Consider the following 18,161-nt stretch of genomic DNA (forward strand, 5'->3'; position numbering starts at 1 on the left):
CACAAAATGAACAGCTTCTACGTGCTTTTTAAAACAATAATTGATGAAGTATTTTAATACAGTTATAAAACCAGAATGGTTTAAAATTAATGGCATTTATTTCTGACTTGTAACGTACAATTATTAAACAAGTAACCGGAAGTAGAATCTATTTTCCATAAACAAACTAAGCACAATTGCTAGTCACAGCAGTCAGCTGATTCACATCACATGACTGCCCTTTCTAGTTTCGGGCTAGTCCTGTTTAATCGGTGCCGTGAAAGTTGTTCCATAAAATCTGGTTTTACACGACGGGGAACCATCACGTGGAAGTTAGTTTTAGGAGAAGAAGATGACCAGCTGAGGATATCGGGACTTCCGGAAACAGCTGACTATGTTTCTAAGAACACTCTGAGTCCGCACAAAGAGGAGCGGGTCTGAAGGGGGTTAGCCTGAACGCGTCAGCGGTGTTGGTAAGTTGTTTTCTGTGTCAAAGCTTACAGTTGTTGTCTTCCTCTGTCTCTTGGGCTCAGTCAGTGTCTCGGTCGTTTCATCTTCGGTTTAAGAAACACTAAGACAAACCCCCTTTAAGAGCTCTGTCAATTAAATGCTCATTTTCTTATAGTCAGACTTAAAGCGGGATAAAGCATACATTTATGTTGTCATCCAAAAGATGCACTTTATAATTCGGCATACAATCTATTTACGAAAAATACTTCTTTTAAGTCTAACTTTTAGTTAGATAATCATGTCCAGGCTGTTCTCTGAGATGGGAACGGTGGAAAGCAACTCTATCAAGTTATTTTATGGATATAAAGTAGATGTTCTGAACATCTACTGTGTGCCGAAATGATCCGTGTGCGCGTTCAAATACAAAACAAATGTCGGACATCTCACATTTCCTGTTAAGTGTGTTTGTGATAAAACAACAGATTTTTGAACGATGTTTGGTGAGAAAGAGATTCTTAATGAGTGTTGCAGTGAGTGCTTTAATGCTGCTTCTTCTGATTTCTTCTTCTCTTCTCAGATTTTGTTGTTGTTGGGTTCACTTCCTCAGGGAGTTTGCAAACATCGTGCAAAATGAGTCCGGAGGGGAAGAATCTGTTGAACATCGTTATCCTGGGCTTCGGCTTTATGTTTATGTTCACTGCTTTTCAAACATGTGGCAACATAGAGGTAGGTTCAGGTTGTATTTAATGATGAACATTCCCAACTGATCACACTTCAGATAAGACACATCAGGCTGTCCTCTTTCTTCTTCTCTCTAGCAAACAGTTCTCAAGAGCTTCAACAGCACCGAGTTCCACGGGAGTGGATACACGAGGTCAGTACCCACAGGTTCACATGTCATCACCCGACGCTCCGGTACACAACATCTGTGCAGATGTGAGCTGAGCATCGATACAGAGCTGCTTGGTACCTTCTATAATCAAATCTGTCGCACTCAGACATCCTAATTACATCTTAGGGAAAACCAATTTTAGAAAAGTTCAGCGAGTTGGGAACCCAGAAAAGATCGTACATGACCTCGATCGCACCACTTAAGAGAGCGACATCTTTGAATGCGTCTCAGAGAAGTCCTGTACAGATTTAACTGTCCTGTCCCTTGTAGCATGGCCATCATCTACGGGGTTTTCTCTGCCTCCAACATGATCGCCCCCTCGGTGGTGACCGTCATTGGACCGCAGCTGTCCATGTTTTTCAGTGGGCTTCTGTACAGGTGAGCCCACGCCGACCTACACAAACCCTCGTCTTTAAGAAGAAATGCACATTCAGACTTCTAACGTCTCTGATGTTGTTGTTCTGCAGTGGCTACATCGCTATGTTCATCTACCCGTACACCTGGAGCTTCTACACAGCCTCTGTGTTGGTCGGAATAGGAGCAGCAGGTACAGAGACCTGATCTAGTCAACGGTTCTACCTCGTGGAACACGTCTGCTCCACGTTTACAGCTTCTCACTTTTCCTTTTTGTGTTTTTTTTAGTCTTGTGGACGGCTCAGGGGAATGTGCTGACCATCAACTCCACTGATGACACCATTGGAAGGAATAGTGGTATATTCTGGGCGCTGCTGCAGTTCAGGTGAACCTTTTTGAACCAACATGTACCCGAGTCTAGTTTGAGGTTTTGTTGCGGTCACCTCTTGTTCTGAATCCTCGTCTCTCTGCAGCTTATTCTTTGGAAATCTCTACATTTACTGTGCCTGGCACGGACACGTTCACATAACCGGTAGGAAGCTGTATTTGATCAAATCTCCGCCTCATGTGTGTTCTATTGCTGTTCATAGAGTTCACTTCCCATTTTCATAAGCGGTTTCATTTTGAGCGCGTGACTCACGCTGTGTGTGTGTCTCAGACAAGGACCGCCAGACGGTGTTCATCTCCCTCACGGTGATCAGTCTGGTGGGATGCTTCCTCTTCTTTCTGATCCGGAAGCCTGATCCTGAACCGGCTCCCTCCGAGGCGACCGAGTCGCTGCTGCAGGCCGAGTCCACAGAGAGCTGCTCCCCGGCCAGGTGAGTGTTCATGGCCTGGAAAGACCTGGGATTCTGTTACTGAGTCTGGAGTCACGACAAAGTCCTGGAAAAGGAACCAAAACATCTTGGAGATTACGATGAGTTTCTAATCTGCAACATGATTCTGTTTAGGTGTCTGTAGAGAATTTAAAGCCACTTAAAGTATGAATGTGATGATTGCTCCGGTATAAATGTCCATGAAAATAAATATGATCGTGTGAAAGGTCAGTTATATCAGCATCATATCGTCTTCATCGTCCTCTCTGCAGCTCGGCTCGTCCAGGCCTCTGGTCACAAGCTCTGGATGCTTTTGGTGAGTTTACAAAAAATAACCTCCACTTTAATCTTCAGTGTAACGCCTGTTAACACCCGCCCTCTTTTTTCTCCTCTTTTTGCAGTGAAAGCGTGTAAAATGTTCGCCACCAAAGAGATGCTGCTGCTGAGCTTCTGCATCGGGTACACAGGTGAGATGAGATGAGGATGTGTGCAGGTGTGGAGGATGTCACTACTGAGTCTGGACTCATGCGTCCGTCTGCTCCGTCAGGTCTGGAGCTCACGTTCTACAGCGGCGTCTACGGGACGTGTATCGGAGCCATGACGCGCTTCGGCCAAGATGCTAAGAGTCTGATCGGCATCTCTGGCATCTGCATCGGCATCGGAGAGATCTTAGGTGAGTCTTCTGCTTCCCGTGTTTCCACCTCATCTCTGACAGTATTCAGATCCTTTTCTGCAGTAAAAAGTACTGATAACACACCGTAGAAGTACTCCACTACAAGTAAAATTCCTGCTCTCAAAACTTTACCAAGTAAAACTATTGATTGATCAGTAAAATGTTTTACTATTATTCCTGCTGCATTCATGTGTATGTTGTATTATAAGTCCTTTATATCCTGTTGGTTAGTTTAATCTACATCAATGCATCATATTCTATAAGATCATCACACTCTGTCCTGAGAGAACCTCTGATCCAAGAGGCTTCTTACAGTTTATTTAGCTGAAGGAGGATTTTCTCACCAGATAAGTAAAAAGTACAACATGTACCTCTGAGATGTAGTACAATATATACCTCTGAGATGTAGTACAGTGGAACTACAAAGTAGCAAAACATGGAAATACTCATTGAAGTACCTCAGGTTTGTTCTTAAATACTTCAGTAAAAGTACTTAGTTACTGTCCACCAGTGTTTTATGAATCCGTTTCCTTGTGAGGAGACGAGGAAACGACCTGTTAAACGTCTGGAGTCAGAAAATGACTGACTTCCTGTCTCTGCTCCGTCTCAACAGGAGGAAGCGTGTTCGGGATGCTGAACAAGTGCAGCCGGTTTGGGAGGAACCCGGTGGTTCTGCTGGGCCTCATCACTCACTACGTGGCCTTTTTCCTCATCTTCCTCAACATCGCCAGCGACGCTCCCATAGCCCCGGAGGAAGGGACGGACCTGCAGGCCTTCATCACCCCCAGGTACTAATACTCACACATCACCCCCAGGTACTAATACTCACACATCACTCCCAGGTACTAATACTCACACATCACCCCCAGTACTAATACTCACACATCACCCCCAGGTACTAATACTCACACATCACCCCCAGGTACTAATACTCACACATCACCCCCAGTACTAATACTCACACATCACCCCCAGTACTAATACTCACACATCACCCCCAGGTACTAATACTCACACATCACCCCCAGTACTAATACTCACACATCACCCCCAGTACTAATACTCACACATCACCCCCAGTACTAATACTCACACATCACCTCCAGTACTAATACTCACACATCACCCCCAGTACTAATACTCACACATCACCCCAGGTACTAATACTCACACATCACCCCCAGTACTAATACTCGCACATCACCCCCAGTACTAATACTCGCACATCACCCCCAGTACTAATACTCACACATCACCCCCAGGTACTAATACTCACACACCACCCCCAGTACTAATACTCACACATCACCTCCAGTACTAATACTCACACATCACCCCCAGTACTAATACTCACACATCACCCCAGGTACTAATACTCACACATCACCCCCAGTACTAATACTCGCACATCACCCCCAGTACTAATACTCGCACATCACCCCCAGTACTAATACTCACACATCACCCCCAGGTACTAATACTCACACACCACCCCCAGTACTAATACTCACACATCACCCCCAGTACTAATACTCCAGGTACTAATACTCACACATCACCCCCAGTACTAATACTCACACATCACCTCCAGTACTAATACTCACACATCACCTCCAGTACTAATACTCACACATCACCTCCAGTACTAATACTCACACATCACCTCCAGTACTAATACTCACACATCACCCCCAGGTACTAATACTCACACATCACCTCCAGTACTAATACTCACACATCACCCCCAGTACTAATACTCACACATCACCTCCAGTACTAATACTCACACATCACCTCCAGTACTAATACTCACACATCACCTCCAGTACTAATACTCACACATCACCCCCAGTACTAATACTCACACATCACCTCCAGTACTAATACTCACACATCACCTCCAGTACTAATACTCACACATCACCTCCAGTACTAATACTCACACATCACCTCCAGTACTAATACTCACACATCACCTCCAGTACTAATACTCACACATCACCCCCAGTACTAATACTCACACATCACCTCCAGTACTAATACTCACACATCACCTCCAGTACTAATACTCACACATCACCTCCAGTACTAATACTCACACATCACCTCCAGTACTAATACTCACACATCACCCCCAGTACTAATACTCACACATCACCCCCAGTACTAATACTCACACATCACCCCCAGTACTAATACTCACACATCACCTCCAGTACTAATACTCACACATCACCCCCAGTACTAATACTCACACATCACCCCAGGTACTAATACTCACACATCACCCCCAGTACTAATACTCGCACATCACCCCCAGTACTAATACTCGCACATCACCCCCAGTACTAATACTCACACATCACCCCCAGGTACTAATACTCACACACCACCCCCAGTACTAATACTCACACATCACCTCCAGTACTAATACTCACACATCACCCCCAGTACTAATACTCACACATCACCCCAGGTACTAATACTCACACATCACCCCCAGTACTAATACTCGCACATCACCCCCAGTACTAATACTCGCACATCACCCCCAGTACTAATACTCACACATCACCCCCAGGTACTAATACTCACACACCACCCCCAGTACTAATACTCACACATCACCCCCAGTACTAATACTCCAGGTACTAATACTCACACATCACCCCCAGTACTAATACTCACACATCACCTCCAGTACTAATACTCACACATCACCTCCAGTACTAATACTCACACATCACCTCCAGTACTAATACTCACACATCACCTCCAGTACTAATACTCACACATCACCCCCAGGTACTAATACTCACACATCACCTCCAGTACTAATACTCACACATCACCCCCAGTACTAATACTCACACATCACCTCCAGTACTAATACTCACACATCACCTCCAGTACTAATACTCACACATCACCTCCAGTACTAATACTCACACATCACCCCCAGTACTAATACTCACACATCACCTCCAGTACTAATACTCACACATCACCTCCAGTACTAATACTCACACATCACCTCCAGTACTAATACTCACACATCACCTCCAGTACTAATACTCACACATCACCTCCAGTACTAATACTCACACATCACCCCCAGTACTAATACTCACACATCACCTCCAGTACTAATACTCACACATCACCTCCAGTACTAATACTCACACATCACCTCCAGTACTAATACTCACACATCACCTCCAGTACTAATACTCACACATCACCCCCAGTACTAATACTCACACATCACCCCCAGTACTAATACTCGCACATAGAGGCTAGGAATCCTGTTTAGTGTTACAGTCAATCTATCCCCCTGAAACGCTGTTTTCTCCTCGGTTCCTCTTCACTGCTGCGCTGTGAGCAGGAGTCCGTTTAACCCTCCTGTCTGATTCATCACGTTGTGTCTAGTTCTGCACATCATTCCAATTCAGCTCAGGATTAATTCAAATAAAGTCGAACAATGTCAACAAACAAACAACTCAAACTTACAATCAAATAAACAACAATGTGGTGCGATGAAGATTTCCTATTTAATCCAAAAAGGGTCGCCATGTCTTTAAACATTTTTACTCTTATTCCTGTGTGTGTGTGTGTGTGTGTGTGTGTGTGTGTCTCAGCGTCGGCGTGGCGTTGTTCTGCAGCTTCCTGCTGGGTTTGGGTGACAGCTGCTTCAACACTCAGCTTCTGAGCATCATCGGCTTCACGTTCCGTGATAACAGCGCTCCGGCCTTCGCTGTGTTCAAGTTCATTCAGGTGAGTTTGAGACGAGATGTTTGTGTTCGTTTATTGTCTTTCAGCCTCAGAGGAACCGTTACTACGACGATGTACGAGGAACAACAGTAAAAACCTTAAACGTTGTGTTTGTGTTTCCACGTTGTGTTTCCACGTTGTCCGTCCGTAACGTTCTCTTGAACAATATCTCAGAGACACTGAAAGAAACGTCCAGCTGGACTCAAAGAACGAACCGATTACACGTTGGTGGTCAAAGGTCAAAGGTCACTGTGACCTCTCAAACTAGTTTTTAGGCAACACTTTAGAATTCATATTTCCATTGTGAGATGTTTTAATAGGATAACATGATAAAGTCATGACATCTTTGGACAGACGTGGATTTTAAACTACAACTTGACTGCTTGTAGTTGTTAAATCTAAAGTTGTTAATTTACAAAAAAATACTTGAATCTTCTCTGAGATCATGAAGTCGTGAATTTAACAGAAAAAATGTCCGTCTTTAATCTACGTTTTTTTTCTCAGAATATGTATCTGTGTGTGTGTGTGTGTATGTATATATGTATATATATATATATATATATATATATATATATATATATATATATATATATATATATATATATATATATATATATATACATATATATACATATTTTCCCTGTGGTTGTTGTATGCCTTTCTCAGTTGTCTCCTAACGCGTGCTCTCCTCTCTGCAGTCCATCATGGCCGCTCTGGCCTTCTTCTACAGTAACTACCTGCTGCTCCACTGGCAGCTGCTCATCCTGGTCGTCACGGGCTTCATGGGCTCCGTCACCTTCTTCATGGCCGAGTGGACGGCCGAGTCCAGCAGGAGGGAGTCGGACTACGACAGCATCTGAAGAGGGAAGGAGGAAGGAAGGGAGGGAGGAGGGAAGGAAGGAAGGAAGGAGCTTCCCTCTTCACAGCTGGATGATGATGATGATCTCAGCCTCTGACTCTGTGGTATGTTTGTTTTTCACATCTGTAGGAATCAAACATCTGTAACTAAATATAAATGACTGGAGGAAGAACCGATGAACCTTCTTCTACTTCATACTTATCTTCTGAAATCAATCTAAAACCAATTATGAGAATATATTTACTGACTTTACTGAGGCGTGATGGATGAAGATGAAATATAAAAGCACTTTGATGAAACGACCCGTCACACTGACATAAAGAGATCTGATCTCACAGCTGATCCCACAGCTGATCCCACAGCTGATCCCACAGCTGATCTCACAGCTGATCTCACAGCTGATCCCACAGCTGATCCCACAGCTGATCTCACAGCTGATCCCACAGCTGATCCCGCAGCTGATCTCACAGCTGATCCCACAGCTGATCTCACAGCTGATCCCACGGGAAGAAACCCAAACTGTTTTTTATTTGTGAGCAGCTGCTGAATTTAAGGACAAGTCTGGAGATATTCTATTTTATTTCCCATGAAAAGACCAAAGCCAACATCTGAGTGACATCTTAATACTCACTACAACACCCAATGTGGATTCATCCGCCACTTAAAATAGTCCCTGACTAAGTCCTCCTGTTTGTTTGATTTAACAGCTGTTTTTAGGTGATTACATGTTTGTGTTTTTTAAAGACGCAGACAGGAAGTCAGACAGTAATGAGAGACGCTCTGCTGATTTGAGTCTTTTCATGGAGATTGATGACAGTAAAAAGTAGAACAATTCCAGATGTATCCTTTAAAAGTTCTCCTGTGAAGCGCACAAATCTCACCGTGATTAGGATTTAAGGAACATGTTATAATGTTGTGAATTACTCACATTGTCCTTCAGTCACGAGCTGATCACAACCTCACGCGTCACTTTTACCACCGACAGCCGGACCTTCATCTACAGACGGCAGTAAAAAGGGAAACGCGTTTATTACTGACTCGTCTGTTTCTGCTTGTTTCCTTCGTGACTCACTAAAAGCTGTTTCATTGGTTTAGTTGTAATGAGATCCAGAGGACTCAGCATTCCAGAACTTTCTCCATAATTGCATGTTGGTGACTGTTTTTATCTCAAATGAACTGAGTCAGGAGACCATAATCTAAACTTTATAATGTGTTCCAGACATTCAGGTTATAGTCACTGTGGTGGTGATGTCATAAAGTTCTCTCTGGTGATGTAATGTTGAAGAATGATCAACACGGACGCAGCAAACGGGTCAAACACGCTGGTTCCTACAATTCCCAGAATGCAATGTGTTGTGTCAAATGCCACACAACACCATCGATTAATCTGCAGATCATTTGTTTCAATTCACGGATAATTTATTATTCTATGAAACGTCAAAAACTAATTTTCACGTTTGTTTTAAACAAAAGTCCAAATATCCCAAAACATATTCCGTTTGAAATGATATCTGACAAAAGAAGAGCAGGAAACGGGCTCATTCGAGAGGCTGGAATCAGAGGACATTGGAACAGTTTCACTATTTCTTCTTGAAGAATGACTCGTGAACAGGAAACAGCGTTTGACCTCATAGTGTGTGTGTGTGTGCTTCATGAATGTAAAACTTTTCTCTTTGTCACCATGTGATTCCTTCACGAGGACGTTTACAGCCCGCTGGACTCTTCTCTCTGTTGTAAACTGATCTGATGCTCCACAGAGACCTCAGCTTCATGTGTAGTGTGTATGATCTCTGACATGCTCCCGTTCTTCTGTTCACTGTCACTCATGAATTACAGCACATTGTTCTAGTTAATTTATTGTGGATGGAGCGGTTGGGTTCAGGGTTAGCTTCACGATGTAGACGGTGGATTTAAGGGAAATGTTTGTGTGCTATGAAGGGGATTTTATACGTGAATGTGGTCATTATGTCACCCCAGCTTTGGCTTGTTTTTATTATCAATAAAACATTATTTTGAACATTCGTTGTTTTGCCTCTAAACTGCATCGTGTGTTAATGTGAAGGATCTATGGCTACTGGAGGTTAGACCTGAACATGAGACGACACGCTGAACATCTGCACCTCAGTTTAAACCTCAGTTTAACAACAAGTCGTGAAAAATCTATAAATAATATTCAGACTTTAATTCACTTCCGTTTGACTTGCATATAACTACAAACAATCAGTTGAAAATATAAAGCAATGAATAAAAAGACAATTTAAATACATTGTGCTGAGATATTAAAATAACATTTTATAATGTTTTTTGTTCTGGAATTTAACAGTTTTATTCAAACTTAAATGATCCTTATTTACAAACAGAATAACGGTTTGCATTCGGACCATTTACTTTAAATAATAAAACATTTTAAAATAAGAAAATATGAATAATGTTCACAGGAAATCCCGCTTCATGATTCCCGCTTGTTGCCTAGTTACCGGTAACGCTGCCAACGGACCCAACGTGGGTCTGTGAGGAAGGAAGTGACTTCAAGCGAGCACAATGCTGAATATTACATCCGGTCACAACGTGAAAATAAAAGCCTCACAAGTGTGAGAATTTCACAACAGGCTATTGATGTAGGAACTATAAAGATAATTTACTATAGTAAAAGTACTACTACTAATACTAACATTAGCATTATTATGAATAAATTAGCATTATTATGAATACATTAACATTATTATGAATACATTAACATTATTAAAAGGCAAATCTTCTCATTTGTGAAGCTAGAATCATGAAATGTTTTTACATAAACAATGTCTTCAACCATCAAATAGTTGCCAATTAATTTTTTGTTGATCAACTAATGAATTTATAGACTAATCGTTTCCATTGTACTTTTATAAACTGTTGGGTAGTTAAGTTAATTACAAAATGTTTTATAAAGTACATAAATCAATCAAAGTAACTAAAGCTGTCAGATAAACGTAGTGGAGTAGAAGTTTAAAAAAGCATGAAAATATACTCAAGTAAAGTACAAGTTCTTCAAATGTGTACTTAAGTAGGCTACAGTAATGTAGGCTGCTTCATTGCATTGCTAAAATATAGTATAAAATGTTAAACTAAAGAGCAATTATAATAATAATTGAAATTTGAATTATTTACAATTTCCGTTTCGACTTCGTTGAAGTTTTACTTTGAAGGGTCAATCTCTGTGTTTCCGGTAAACGCGTGTGTTTTGATGCAGCCGCGGTTGCTGTTTTCTCTTGAACTCAGTTAACGTTACACTCGACCAGAAGCACCGAGATTAGATACCGGACACGATTAACGTGAGTTAATAACGTTAAAAAAAGACTAAAGTGAATTTAAAATATATATTTTATTATATATGTTCACTTTTAATCAAGACAGGGACGTTGTCACGAGCCAAATTAGTTAGCAACGTTTAAGTTGGACTTTTAACTGACTTTTAAGTTAACTTAACGGTTACGTTCTCAAACACAAACAAAGATGTCGGAGGAGATTAGCAGTTTGTTTGAGTTGTTGAATGTAGCCATCGGGACGCCTCAGAGAGCGGTGGTCAACTTCAGCGCCCTGCACGCGCTGCTCCACGAAGTGCTCCGGCACCTGGACATCCGGGAGATGAAGACCACGTGGAGGGACACGACTCCCGGAGACTGCAGTCTAGATGCTCCGGTGGGTGTCGGCGCTCTCAAACAGGACCAGGACCCGGGTCAGAGTGACACCTCCACGGGGCAGCGGGAGCTTCAGCCCGGCACGGAGCTTCCGGAGCGGATCTCCTCCTCCTCCTCCTCCAGAATCCGGAGCTGTGAGGACGGCGTGTCCGAGGTGAGAGCTCCGCCCTATTCAGTCCGTTAGAGATCAGTTAACGTTACATTTTAAACTTTTACTCTATGAAACAAGTTGTATTAATAATTAATATGACTGAACCCAATGACATCACTTTTATTCTCCTCCTCCTCCTCCTCCTCCTCCTCCTCCTCTACCAGGACCCGGGTCAGAGTGACACCTCCACGGGGGAGCGGGAGCTTCAGCCCGGCACGGAGCCACCGGAGCGGATCTCCTCCTCCAGAATCCGGAGCTGTGAGGACGGCGTGTCCAAGGTGAGAGCTCCGCCTTATTCAGTCCGTTAGAGATCAGTTAACGTTACATTTTAAACTTTTACTCTATGAAACAAGTTGTATTAATAATTAATATGACTGAACCCAATGACATCACTTTTATCCTCCTCCTCCTCCTCCTCCTCTACCAGGACCCGGGTCAGAGTGACACCTCCACGGGGGAGCGGGAGCTTCAGCCCGGAATGGAGCCACCGGAGCGGATCTCCTCCTCCAGAATCCGGAGCTGTGAGGACGGCGTGTCCGAGGTGAGAGCTCCGCCTTATTCAGTCCGTTAACTGCACATCTATGTCATGTTCACACCTGCTGTGCATAGGGAGGCACTGATGCACATCTCTTTAGAAAGCGAAGGGTCTTGTGATTCATGCAAACCCTTCAAAGATACAATCACAACAGCAGGTACACTCAACGATGAAGCTTCATAGAAGTCCACCATATTGCCACCATATTGACAGCTGTCCCAAAGCTCTTTATTTAGGAGAGAGGAGAGAGGAGAGATATCTGAGGAGCCATGAGGGAGGACGCACGAGAACAGCCTTCCAGGGGTACATCCCAAGTCACTTAATTGCATCCTCGTTTCCCTCACTTGGGTCCTTTCCTTGCGTCTTAGTCCCTCCCACCAGGGATGCATGGAGGAAACCATGCGAGGAGAGAGGACACGAGGAAATAAGTTTTAAGAGACAGTTGCATCACGTGACGTCTGTTTCTGATGATGGAGGATCAGCTGATCACATCTGGATCAGCTGTCAGTCGGCTTTAACAGCTGGAGAGACTTTTGAGAAGTTTGTGTCTGTTCACATGATCACTGTACTAATAATAGTAACGAGTAATACTAATAACTAGTAAAGACTAGTAATCATCAGTGGAGGTGTTTCTCTCCGTCACCTCTTTAACAAACTGTGTTTATGAGCTCAGGATCATTTCTACGGTGGAATGTTTTCGTCTTATTTTGAATTATTTGCGTCTGTACGTTTTGAAACTGTGACTGTGACGTCATTATTAAATAACCAGAACATGATTATTGTTTCTCTTAAATGATGAAACTCATGAAACTCTGAATGATCAGCCTCACGTGACTGAATGAAATGATGATCAATGATGTAAAGATCTCTCACTTTAATCCTTTCATCATGAAGTTATTGAGGAAACATCATGAAAACACAAATCTTTCTATAAATGAAGAAAGTTGTTTGTGGTTCTTTTGTTGTTCAGACTACAATGAACATCTATTTAAACCAGACGGTGAATCAGAAAACAGATCAAATATAAACTAGAGTTTAATCTGATCTGTCTTCACTCTGGTGTTAAACTCAGTCATCAGTCCGATCGGCTGCAGCGTCCAATCACATCACAGATGAACACTGAGGGGGCGTGTCGGCCGTTAAAACACTTCCTGGAAGTCTGATCTCGTGCGTCCTCACTCATGGCTCCTCGGAGATCCCTCCTCTCTCCTCTCTCCTCTCTCCTCGGAGATAAATAAGAGCTTTGGGACGGCCGTCAATATGGAGATATGGAGGAGCAGAACAACTTCTGGTTCAAGTGAGGAGCGAGGAAACGACACTTAAGAGACTTGAATGTACCCTTGAATGCCACCTCAGAGGGAAATATCACCTGTTTTACTCCACTACATTTGTCTGACAGCTTTAGTTACAGATTTAGATTAATAATATAAAATATAATCAACAAATAAATGATGATAGTGTTATGTCAGGACTCTGTACCTGGTGAACATGTCAGCGTAGTGTTAGGCCGGCGATGACGGGGTTGGAGCACAATAGGAGACATCTCAAATGACTTCTGTTCAGGTTTCAAACAAGGAAGACAAAGAGGATGTGAGCATCTTCACCGTGACGCGTTATCTTGAAAGGATGAACGACGCCTTAGATCAGTGGTGAAGGTGTTTGTTTGTGACATCGCCGTCACCTTTTCCGACCTCCTTCCTGAGATAACCCCGCCCCCCCCCGTGTGTCGGGGGGTAATTAGTCCCCTGCAGAGATGACTCTGGTTGTCAGGGGAAGAATAGGTGCAGGTGATGCTCACCTGAATCATTCATTTCCTCTGTGGGCATCGTCCGGGTCAGCTGCCGTATCCGCTGACTTAACTATGAGCAGGTGACCCGGCTTACCCTCCATCACCAGAGTACCCCCCCCCCCCCCCCCCCAGGACAGCCCCTGTCTGCAGCATAACTACAGTATCTGCCTCACGTCAGGCCGGGGTTCACCTGTCAGAGGAGATGTTGTCATAAAACAGGACTCTGTGAGAACAGCTGAGTGACGTTTGATCAAAGTGCACCAACAGGTTCAGGTTAAAGAGTAACGAAGAAGAATTATGAGTCCTGCCCCCAGCAGGTCTTTGTTCTGGCTCTGTTTGTTTGATAGAAACATGAGACAACCTCCGGTTCTTTAATGTGAAGTCAAAGCTTCACGTGTTAAAGCTGCATTCTCTCTAGTGTCCACCAGGGGGCGACTCCTCTGGTTGTATAGAAGTCTATGAGAAAATGACTCTACTTCTCTCTTGATTTATTACCTCAGTAAACATTGTAAACATGAGTTTATGGTCTCAATCTCTAGTTTCAAGTCTTCTTCAATACAGCATGATGTTCATTTAGTAAATGATGGTCCATTTAGAGTCAAACAGACCATAAAGCAGGGGATGCTTTAGGGGCGGGGCTACACAGTGATTGACAGGTCTCTATGTCACTCCTCCTCAGTCCAGATATGGTCACTTCCTGTTCACTGGTTGATAAAAACCAAGATGGCGACGGGCGAATTGCTGAACTCAAGGCTTCAGAACGTCCACTAACCAACAGGTGACGTGGAAGCTTGTCCGCACTATTTGGGGGTCTGTAGTCCAGTCATTCCCAAACTGTGGCTCGGGACCCTCAGGTGGGCCGCAGGATATTTTATTTTGGTCGCTCAGTGTGACGGCACTTATTAACAAGCTGTTAGTCATTGAGGCTGAAGCTCTGTGGGGTCGCTATGCATCACTTCATGTCACCAGATAAACAGACTCAGGAATGTCCTTTGTTTCACACACACACACACACACACACACACACACACACACACACACACACACACACACACACACGTTTACTCTGCCAACAAACCCTGGAATTGAAATATCCCGGTTAAAGAGCAGATGCTCAGCCTGAGACGGCTCATGTGGAACAAGTGTAACAGCTTGATTGGTTTCTGGATCGTGCTTCACCCTCCTGTCAGCTGTCTGTTGTCACAGGGGTCAGGGGTCAGATTCCAGAGAGCTTTCTTTAATTTAAGCTGTAAAAGTGTCCTCAGAGCCCTCAGGGGCATCAGACTGAGTCCTTTGAGCCATACATCTATTTTTGATATCATGCATGTTTAAACAATGACTGATGTTCGTTTCTGTTGTGATTTTAGGCCATGAAGCTCATTCAGGAGCTGCACAGAGAGATGAAGGAGCTCTGCCACCAACAGAAGGTGACACTGTTCAAAGGATATTCATACATATATATATATATAAACAGAGATTCCTAGTAACATCATATTATTTTGAACTGGTAGTCAAAGTGTTTTTGACATAGAAAGCTAAAGATAAACGAGTGCATTTCAGGAAAGTTCATCTGCAACTGTTTTGAGAATCAATTTAATTGTTTAAATCCTTTTCAAGCACGGATGTCCTCTGGCTCCTCCCACACTAAATATAACGTCTTTAGGTTTTGGACTAATCTGCATATTATTCATCAGTGATTGTTAGCTGTAGCGTTTGACAACCTTGAAGACATTATTGTAAATGTAGTTATGACTTTTCAAATGAATTCTAGTCTAATAAAAACTAGACTTGTAGTATACTGGAGACACTAATGGCTGTGAAGTGTACTTGTGTGAGGTACTTCTTGGTAGTCAGTGTATTACTACAGTAGAGACAGACCGGAGCAAAGTGATGTACTGCAGTTAGTTACACTGACGCAACATTCTAAATACAGCGTTCACTTAAACTGATGTAGATTGTGTTCGGAGTCTAAAATCCGTCCACCGCAGAACAGTCCGTGTTAAATGATGACTGTAGTGTAACATATAGACGGGGAAGTCCTTTTCTCTCAGGCCGCAGGTTCAGCTTCCACCAATCAGAGGGCCGGATGTCGGCCGGTAACGGTGAGGTTATCTTTCTGAGCACACAGCTGAATGTGACTCAGATATCTACGGTGGCTGGAGAGGGTCAGTAGTGTTCTCTCTCTGTTGTGTCCTGAAGGTCGAAGCAGAGACGGCCTCCGATGTGGAGAAGTGCTGCCACCACGTGGACGCTCTGGAGGAGTCTGTGGTGACACAAACACACTTCACTCATAAACCACTGGCTGCATCTGGTCATCATGAGCTCCCTTTGTTTTCAAAGTATCTGAGATGTAATGACCTCTTGTGTTTCCACTGAGACAGACGTCTCTGAGGGACACGGTGCAGAAGTATCCAGACCCAGAGCAGCTGAGTCATCAGTGTGAGGCCTGGGACCTCATGCAGGCCGCTCTGCTCAGCCAGAGAGGAGACGAGCCCACGGTGAGGTCCTCGTGAAGAGGCTGTAGTCCAGAGTGGGAAACGGTGGATTGTGTCCTCTAACATGTCTCCACTTGTTTACAGGCGCTTGTACATTCAGGGCTGGTCGATGCAGCCGCAGAGGTCAACGCCGCACACACGCCCTTCAACAGCAACCTCACCGCTGGAAGCGCTGCACCTCCTCCCTCCTCCACCCTCAACCCCGTCGAGGAGGCCGGCCGGCCAGCAGCTCCCGGTGCTCCGACGACTCCTGGACAGACTTCGATGGACGCCGGGACGCCCCTGTCAGGACCACCGCAGCAGACCGGTTTTAGAGCAGACCACACGGCCGGCTCCAGCCTCTCAGAGCGCTACTCTAAGATGCTGGAGGCCCTGAGGAGCATCGGGCAGCTGGGAACTCGTGTCGCTGCGCTGGAGGAAGGAAAGGCGGACCAGTCACAGCTGAGACACTTCAGAGAGCAGATCAGTGACGAGAGTAAGTTCACATCAGCTGACTCTTCAGTCGTCTGCAGAGGATCTGATCTAAAGGTCCCGAACACTTTGCGATAAGCTGTCGTTTCTCTGTGACTTCTGTGTTTCTTGGTCTGTATTAATGTAAAAAGTGAACGAGAACCGTGAAGTAATTGACATACTTTACATACACACCATGTGTCCTGGCAGATTGGCTCCATCGCTACAAGCTAACTGAGCTAACTCTCATGTATACAGTACGTGACCTTGGAAAAGCTCTTAAAGGAAACATTTTGGGAAATACGCTTTATTGCTTTCTTGCCAAAAAGTTAACCTTAAGGTTAAGTTTAAATGATCTGCTTCCTTTGTAGCAGCGTAGTTCAACAAACCGAGAGTCACCTGAATGAACCTCGTCGAGCACGGTTGAATCGTGACCTAAACAAAGAAGGACGCCGTCACACCTGACTTGTGCTCATGATGTCATATTGTTCATTCAGGTTCACAGGACGCGTTGAACCACCTGATGGATGAACTGAACCAGCAGAGGGCTCTGATAGACTGCCTGATGAGTGACCGGGAGAAGGTGGGTGAGAGGACGCTCCTACATTCTTCAAACCAAACAGCAGCCTCACGTTCTGACCGTGTGATGATGTGTCTGTCCAAAGCTGGACAGTCCGGAGGACATGTTTATGAACCTGAGCAGCCAGGAGAGAGAAACCGGCTCAGTGGCTTCAGGGGGGGAGGAGTCAGACAGCTCGGCCTCTCGTGAGCTCAGACAGCAAGACAGGTAAAGACAGGAGAGAGTTCACTGGAACATCAAAGCACAGCTATTAAAAACACACCTCAGCGTCCAGAAACACCAGAGCAGACGAGGCAGAGCTCAACAGGACAGCTTGTTGTTTTGAGATATTTAAATGCAACTTTTCCAGTTTTATTTGTTCCAACTAATAACATACTTTGTGCTCCGGTGGAAAAGTGGAGAAAAACACAAAGTCGCTCCTACATCAGTGCAGTTCATGTGTCAGCTTTAATGGCACACTGTTCTGTGTTATTATATATATAAATATTTATATATATTTATATATTTGAGCCCTCTGTGTGTGTTCATATTCATCACCGTCGTGTGCAGGAAGTCTGTGAGGAACCTGGTGGAGCAGCTGGTGAAGCTGGTGAAGCAGCTGAAGGCCCAACTGGCTTTATGTGTGGAGAGAGCGACAGACGGAGACCTGCAAGACCAGGTCAGACAGCAGGACAGTCAGGGGGAGTCA

At 44.1% G+C, this 18,161-nt stretch overlaps 1 protein-coding gene across 1 annotated transcript; it reads left to right on the plus strand.

The window, feature by feature from the left end:
• The first annotated feature begins 255 nt into the window (after positions 1–255).
• Positions 256–9,804, plus strand: mfsd11 (major facilitator superfamily domain containing 11). Its single transcript, XM_079178192.1, has 14 exons — positions 256–452; positions 1,007–1,155; positions 1,248–1,303; positions 1,592–1,699; positions 1,789–1,868; positions 1,964–2,060; positions 2,149–2,207; positions 2,334–2,493; positions 2,763–2,806; positions 2,892–2,957; positions 3,038–3,163; positions 3,777–3,951; positions 6,802–6,937; positions 7,633–9,804. Exons 2-14 carry the CDS (start codon positions 1,060–1,062, stop codon positions 7,792–7,794), a joined length of 1,365 nt encoding a protein of 454 aa, XP_079034318.1. The 5' UTR covers positions 256–452; positions 1,007–1,059; the 3' UTR covers positions 7,795–9,804.
• Positions 9,805–18,161: the final 8,357 nt, after the last annotated feature.

Source organism: Pholis gunnellus, assembly GCF_910591455.1.
Source record: "Pholis gunnellus genome assembly, chromosome: 17".
Lineage (NCBI taxonomy): Eukaryota > Metazoa > Chordata > Actinopteri > Perciformes > Pholidae > Pholis > Pholis gunnellus.